This window comes from Dicentrarchus labrax, unplaced genomic scaffold, assembly GCF_905237075.1.
Source record: "Dicentrarchus labrax unplaced genomic scaffold, dlabrax2021, whole genome shotgun sequence".
Classification (NCBI taxonomy): Eukaryota; Metazoa; Chordata; class Actinopteri; family Moronidae; genus Dicentrarchus; species Dicentrarchus labrax.
In genome coordinates, this window is record NW_026136723.1 from 2758475 (window position 1) to 2765162 (window position 6688).

The 6688-nt window shown below is 44.8% G+C and overlaps 2 protein-coding genes across 7 annotated transcripts in view; one reads left to right on the top strand and one right to left on the bottom strand.

Moving 5' to 3' along the window:
• Positions 1-19: 19 nt before the first annotated feature.
• rps18 (ribosomal protein S18) lies at positions 20-4001 on the top strand. 2 transcript variants are annotated; one of them, XM_051390997.1, is made up of 6 exons: positions 20-131; positions 731-829; positions 1098-1184; positions 2828-2929; positions 3343-3434; positions 3882-4001. In XM_051390997.1, exons 1-6 carry the CDS (start codon positions 129-131, stop codon positions 3955-3957), a joined length of 459 nt encoding a protein of 152 aa, XP_051246957.1. In that variant the 5' UTR covers positions 20-128; the 3' UTR covers positions 3958-4001. The 2 variants fall into 2 exon arrangements, with proteins under 2 accessions (XP_051246957.1, XP_051246958.1); XM_051390998.1 differs by lacking the exon at positions 20-131 and adding an exon at positions 196-220.
• A 130-nt stretch (positions 4002-4131) lies between these two features.
• Positions 4132-6688, bottom strand: part of LOC127358037 (E3 ubiquitin-protein ligase RING2-A-like) — a 7525-nt gene continuing 4968 nt past the window's right edge. For 3 of the 5 annotated variants that reach the window (XM_051390901.1, XM_051390900.1, XM_051390902.1), the window contains exons 7-8: positions 6590-6613; positions 4132-6030 (exon numbers count right to left, since the gene is read on the bottom strand). In XM_051390901.1, coding sequence (XP_051246861.1) covers positions 5839-6030; positions 6590-6613 — 216 coding nt within the window. In that variant the 3' untranslated portion in view covers positions 4132-5838. The remainder of the gene's footprint in view (positions 6031-6589; positions 6614-6688) is intronic. The other 2 variants (XM_051390904.1, XM_051390903.1) reach the window with 1 other exon arrangement.

A 6688-nucleotide genomic window follows, 5' to 3' on the forward strand; every position in this document is an offset into this window, starting at 1 on the left:
ATGTTAACCGGTGTTTAACTTTCCGCTCGGACTGATTTAAAAGTGATGCACTGACTTCCGTTCCCGAAGAGGGTGAAACTCTCGCGAGATCTCGTGGACTTCCTCTTCGCACGGAACCTCCTTCCAAGATGGTGAGTACGTTTTCCACCGAGCGGGACTTCTTCTCTAATCCGCAATCATCTCGCGTCAGACTCACTATCCTATCACTGTTACACTCATGGTGAGTTTTAAAGACGTTGAGCGAGCGGAGGGACGTTGAATTGTTGATGTATTAGACTCAGAAATAGACTTTTAACGCGGTTTAGTTCCCGCGCTGACCCGGGCTAACGCTAACGGAGGCAGCGCTGGGTTTAATCCCGGGTTAAAGCAGAATTTATGTCCGGTTACAGTTCGTCTTCCACTCTGGCACAGTTACAGAAAAGTTCCAGAAATATTCCCAAAGTGTTAACATGTCGGTAGCATCACGTTGGGAGGCGGCAGAGTCACACCGGGGGGGTAAATAATACTCTCTAAGGGGGGTAAATGTTGGTTGAAGTTGGTTTGAAGTTGGTTTGAAGTTGGGTAAAGCAGCTCCAGCAGCCTGTGGAACAGAATATAATGTGTTGGAACAATAAATCTGTTTGTGTGTTTGTGAAGGAGTTAATAAAGGTTGCCTCCATTCAGCGCTGTAGGAGCTGATCAATAGTCAATCAATCAATAATCTGATCACATGATCTGTTTGTGGTTTCAGTCTTTGGTCATCCCCGAGAAGTTCCAGCACATTCTTCGTGTTCTCAACACGAACATCGATGGCAGGAGGAAGATCGCCTTCGCCATCACCGCCATCAAGGTGAGCTGGTTCTCTCTGCACGGCGCCGCGTTATTAAAGCGCCCGCGTCCGCTGCAGTGAGTGCCCGCGCTCACCTGCGCCTGCAGCGGTTCACCTGCAGCGTGCTCTCGCCTGCAGCGTGCTCACCTGCAGCGAGCTCACCTGCAGCGTGTCTGCCTGCAGCGCGCTCACCTGCAGCGTGCTCGCCTGCAGCGTGCTCGCCTGCAGCGCGCTCACCTGGCGCTCACCTGTGAGGTCGGGTCACTCACTCTGTGTTAATGTCTCTCAGGGTGTCGGCAGACGTTACGCCCACGTCGTCCTGAGGAAGGCCGACATCGACCTCAGCAAGAGAGCGGGAGAGCTGACTGATGAGGAGGTGAGGATATGTGCTGTTGTAGACGGTCAGCTGATCGATTATTGATTATTAGTATGATAAGGAGCAATAAGATCGTGTTCTTGAGGATCAGATTAAAGAGACTGAACGCTCCCGTTAGAGAACATGTTCACTTTATTCAGCCGCTGCTTCCAGTTATAGTTTATTATATTTTATTATAGTTTAATATATTTTATATTTTATTATATTTTATATGTTGGTGGTGGTTAATGTGTAGATTGTCTCTATAAGACCTCCAGATAAAGTTCAGTTCATTCTTCCTGGTTCTGTGAAACATGAGTCAGTTATCAGACAGGAAGTTCCTCTGTCTCTTCTGTCTGTCTGTCTGTCTGTCTGTCTCCCTCTGTCTGTCTGTCTGTCTCCCTCTCTCTGTGTGTCTGTCTCCCTCTCTCTGTGTGTCTGTCTCCCTCTCTCTGTGTGTCTGTCTCCCTCTGTCTGTCTGTCTACCTCTCTCTCTCTGTCTCCCCTCTCTCTCTGTGTGTCTCCCTCTCTCTCTCTCTGTGTCTCCCTCTCTCTGTGTGTCTGTCTCCCTCTCTCTCTCTCTCTCTCTCTCTCTCTCTGTGTGTCTCTCTCTCTCTCTGTGTGTCTCCCCTCTCTCTCTGTGTCTCCCTCTCTCTCTGTGTGTCTCTCTCTCTCTCTGTGTGTCTCTCTCTCTCTCTGTGTTCTCTCTCTGTGTCTGTCTCCCTCCCTCTCTCTGTCTGTCTCTCTCTCTGTGTGTCTCTCTCTCTGTCTCTCTCTCTCTCTCTCTGTCTCCCCTCTCTCTCTGTGTGTCTCTCTCTGTGTGTCTCCCTCTCTCTCTGTGTGTCTCCCTCTCTCTCTGTGTGTCTCCCTCTCTCTCTGTGTGTCTGTCTCCCTCTCTGTGTCTCTCCCTCTCTCTGTGTGTCTCCCTCTCTCTCTGTGTCTCTCTCTCTGTGTCTGTCTCCCTCCCTCTCTGTCTGTCTGTCTCCCTCCCTCTCTCTGTGTCTGTCTCCCTCTCTCTCTCTGTGTCTGTCTCCCTCCCTCTCTCTGTGTCTGTCTCCCTCCCTCTCTCTGTGTCTGTCTCCCTCCCTCTCTCTGTGTCTGTCTCCCTCCCTCTCTCTGTGTGTCTCCCTCTCTCTCTCTGTCTGTCTCCCTCTCTCTCTCTGTGTGTCTCCCTCTCTCTCTCTGTGTGTCTCCCTCTCTCTCTGTGTGTCTCCCTCTCTCTCTGTGTGTCTCCCTCTCTGTCTGTGTCTCTCTCTCTGTCTCTCTGTCTGTGTCTCTCTCTCTGTCTCTCTGTGTCTCCGTCTCTCTCTCTCTCTCTGTGTGTCTGTCTCCCTCTCTCTCTCTCTGTGTCTCCCTCTCTGTCTCTCTCTGTCTCCCTGTCTGTCATCTCTGTCTCCCTCTCTGTCTGTCTCTCTCTCTGTGTCTCCCTCTCTGTCTCTCTCTGTCTGCCTGTCTGTCTCTCTGTCTCCCTCTCTGTCTGTGTCTCTCTCTCTGTGTGTCTCTGTCTCTCTCTCTGTGTCTCTCTCTCTGTCTGTCTCCCTCTCTCTCTGTCTCCCTCTCTGTCTGTCTCTCTCAGCACACAGTCTGTGTGTCTGTGTGCAGTTTGTGCTTCCAGCTGTCTGTTGTTGGCGTCCTGTGTTCACCGTCCTGTGTTTGTGTCTCAGGTGGAGCGTGTGGTGACCATCATGCAGAATCCTCGCCAGTACAAAATCCCAGACTGGTTCCTCAACAGGCAGAAAGACGTCAAGGATGGCAAATACAGCCAGGTAGGTGACCAGCTGTCTGCTTCCTCCAATCAATCGTTATTATATCGGCCTTTTAAACGTCTCAACTGTCTGTCAGAGTCGTAAACTCCCACACATCCTGGAAAACCTGGAAACCCAGGACTTTAGACACTATAGTTTTCCAGTTATGGGAATATTTGACATTGTATTTTCAGGTCGATTGTTAGCCAGTGCTGCTGTGTTGTTCTGGAAATGATTTCTTCAGCAAAATGAAATGTGAAATAAATATCAGCTCTAATGTCTCTAGTGTCCGTCACATGGTCGTCAGTCAGTTCAGGGTTACAGAGGGCAGATGAGTAGAGGAGAGCAGATACAGTATTCTATAGATATACTGTGGCGGTTTGTGGTTGGTGTGAACTAACGAACGTCTCCGCTGTCGCTGCGTCTCGCTCCAGGTCCTCGCCAACGGTCTGGACAACAAGCTGAGAGAAGATCTGGAGAGGCTGAAGAAGATCAGGGCTCATCGTGGTCTCAGGCACTTCTGGGGGTAAGACATCTGATCCTGTCTGTCTGTCCTCTTCACCAGAGACTGGATCTCATTAGAGAGCAGTTACAGCTGTCTGTATATCTTTAAAGAGAATTACACAAACCTGCTTTTTATAATGACGCTTTAAGAAAAGAATCTCTCTTTAAATCCTGTTTCATGTTTTATTGTCTTTGTTTAGTTGCCGACAACATTTAGTCAGAATATGATCGTAGCTCTGCAGCTGCTCCTCCATCATAAACTCTATTATCTGTCTCACATTAACACAGAGGAGGCTCCTGCTGTTTATTCTGAGACTTTAACAGAAGTATTTCAGTTAATCCTGATTTTATATTAAAGTTTGACCAACAGGTTCTCAGTGTGTCATCAGATGAATTAGTTTTATTCTTTAATTGTCAGACTTTCACATGTTCTTTATTTTAAACTCTGAACCTCTGTTTTTCCTTCCAGTCTGCGTGTGCGCGGTCAGCACACCAAGACCACCGGCCGTCGCGGTCGCACCGTCGGTGTGTCCAAGAAGAAGTAAACTCCCTGCTTCCCCTCGTTTCAATAAAGCCACAGTTGATAAAATCTGTCTGTCCTGGTTCCATCTTTCACTTCGGAGACATTTAACCATCTTTAAAAGGACTCTGGTGGCATCAAACAGTCACCATAGAAACTCTTAAACATAAAATAACTTTAAAACATTTGACACCAAACGTGAGATTATTGATTTTATTGTGCTGACAGAAGAGTTAATTATTATCCAACAGAAGAAAAAGGAAATATTCATCATAAATTGTTCTTAATATACAAATATTCCATAAAAACTGAATATGGCTGCAGGAACTATAAAGTGCATAAAGACAGAAAGTGGAGGTTTATGGCTTCATGAGCGGCGATCTCCCTGTGATTAATGCAGACCTACTAATAATAAAACACTTTACAGGAGGTCAAGAGGGTCAAACAGCTACATCTCGAGAGGCGGGAAAATAAGAAAATTGTTTATTGTAAAATATAGCAGATGTATATTCACCCTGTCTTACCCCAGTGCATTCTGGGATAGGCTCTATCTCCTCCACAGCCCTTAAAGCAGAATAAGCAGCTTGAACAAGCGATGGTGCGTTTAAAGAAGTAATGACTTATTATTCATCAGTGCCGAGAGGTCCCACACTGGTTCCGTGACCAGCGAACGCAGCACAGCGCTTCAGTCGTGAAATGAAATCAAAGAAAGAAAAAAAGAAAGACGGAGACGTTTCTTTATTATTCAGATTATTTCTGAAGTCAAACGAGATCAATAAACTGCTACGGAAGCTAATTTCTGCCAATGTGACGGGAAATAAAAAGATCCTGTTAGTAATTATAACGAGAAACTTTAAATAAAGTTTCTCTATAATTACTTACAGGATCTTTTTTCTCCTCAGAAACGAGCTTCTATTAACTTCAGTGAACTAAAGTGAAGTAAATGTTCAGATTATTAGACTTTACATCTTTGGTGATATTTATGGAGAAAATAACTTTCACATATCGGACAGAATTTAAAATGATGAGACGCTAATTTACCCGATAATCTCAATTTTAGGCCTTAAATATTTAAACATTACAGATGGATTCAAATATTTGTCTCCCCGATATGGAGACTCTTGAGTTCATTCTTTTAATTTAATTCTTAATTTTAAATTTTATAAAAAGTCTACAGGCGGTAAATAAAGCCGCCTTTGTCCTGCTGGAATATAAACTGGTCCCAAAATAAAGTAAAATAAATAAAAAACATTATTTCACACGTTAGTAGTTTAAAGTTGTATTTGTTTTTATCTTTTAAATGTGTTTTTTTGGGGAAAGATCTGTATTGATCGTGCTTTAACTACAAAACCAAACCGATACGGAACCAATATCGATTATCCGTCATATCTTTAGTGGTTTTTATTTATTTTTCTGCCGTCATGGACATAAAATAGGTCTTAAATTTCATTAATAAAGTCTTAAATGTAACCTGCAGAAAAACATACTATTCTAAGATTATCCCAGTTTAGAAATTGTTACTTAAAACGTTTAAATTTGACGACATATTTAATTGAATTTTAATAGTTCCTGTCTGAAATGTGCTCCAATATTTCTATCTGTTCTTAGGAGGAATAAATAAAAGTAATAAAAGTGAAACCTGCCGATCGGAGCAGCTCGAGGCCGCAGCAGACTCTGCACAGATTTTAATATTTATAAGTAATAAGATAATAAAGCCAGAGAGGAAAGAGATCCTACTGGTGCCTCCAGGTTTCTGATCCCAGATCTTCAGTACAGACGTTTACCGGCTGCTGATCTCAGGTCAGATTTCACTCTTCAAACAACCGTTAACGTCGGTACGTTTGGAAATGGGTGAACTTTGACCTTCAGGCGGAGACGTGTGGTTGAAGCGGTGAGCGTCTCCAACTCACGCCTCCCTCTGAGGAGGAAGAGGTGGTGGTGGAGGAGGAGGAGGTGGTGGAGGAGGAGGAGACTTCTGTTGAGGCTGCTGTGCCGGTTGCTGCTGCTCCTTGGTCGGGGCGTAGTAAAGCTCCAGAGGCTTCCGGACCTTCCAGTACTTCTCGTTGACCAGCTCCAGAGTCAGAGAGCCGTTCAGCGTCTGAGGGGAGACAGAGTGAGTTCACATGGAGCCGGATCCACCAGAGCTCAGACCTCAACCTACAGGGGCCCTCACACAGACTACAGGGGCCCTCACACAGACGGGTTTATTTATAGTTTATGGTTTTAAATCGTCAGTCAGATAAAACCAGATGTGGTAAAATCATTTCTCCACCAATGTTTAATTATCTCAGGTGTTCCTCAGAGGAACAGTTTGACTTAATAAAATGTGTTTGAGTTCCTGTAGAGAAACAGAAGAGGAGACTTTAAGCCAGTCGGGACTAGTGACTCATATTTAGTTTGTTAAAAGCCTCACTGATTGTTTCCGGTTAAATCTGACGTAGAAACACAACAAAATGTTTGATTTCACATAAAGATGGTGTCTTAATAAAGCCCCTTCCGAAGCCCTTTCTGTATCACACTCATTTAATCTCATAGGAACACATTAGAACAGGTCTGTTAATGGAAACACTGGACCAGGAAAAAAACCCAGCAGATCTCTGAATGAATCTACGTTGTAACAGAAAATGTGTGTATGAAAGGAGGTTAAATGTCCTAACCTTTGCTGCTGCAGAGGTGTTTACCTGGAACATAAAGAGCAACGCGCAGTGACTAACTGGAGAAACCTGCGCCGCGGCGTCTGTGGACGTTAACGGGTT

Coding starts and splice junctions, on each gene's coding strand:
- rps18 (XM_051390997.1), top strand. Junction 830..1,097: donor TCGCCATCACCGCCATCAAG/GTGAGCTGGTTC, acceptor AATGTCTCTCAG/GGTGTCGGCAGACGTTACGC. Junction 1,185..2,827: donor GAGAGCTGACTGATGAGGAG/GTGAGGATATGT, acceptor TTTGTGTCTCAG/GTGGAGCGTGTGGTGACCAT.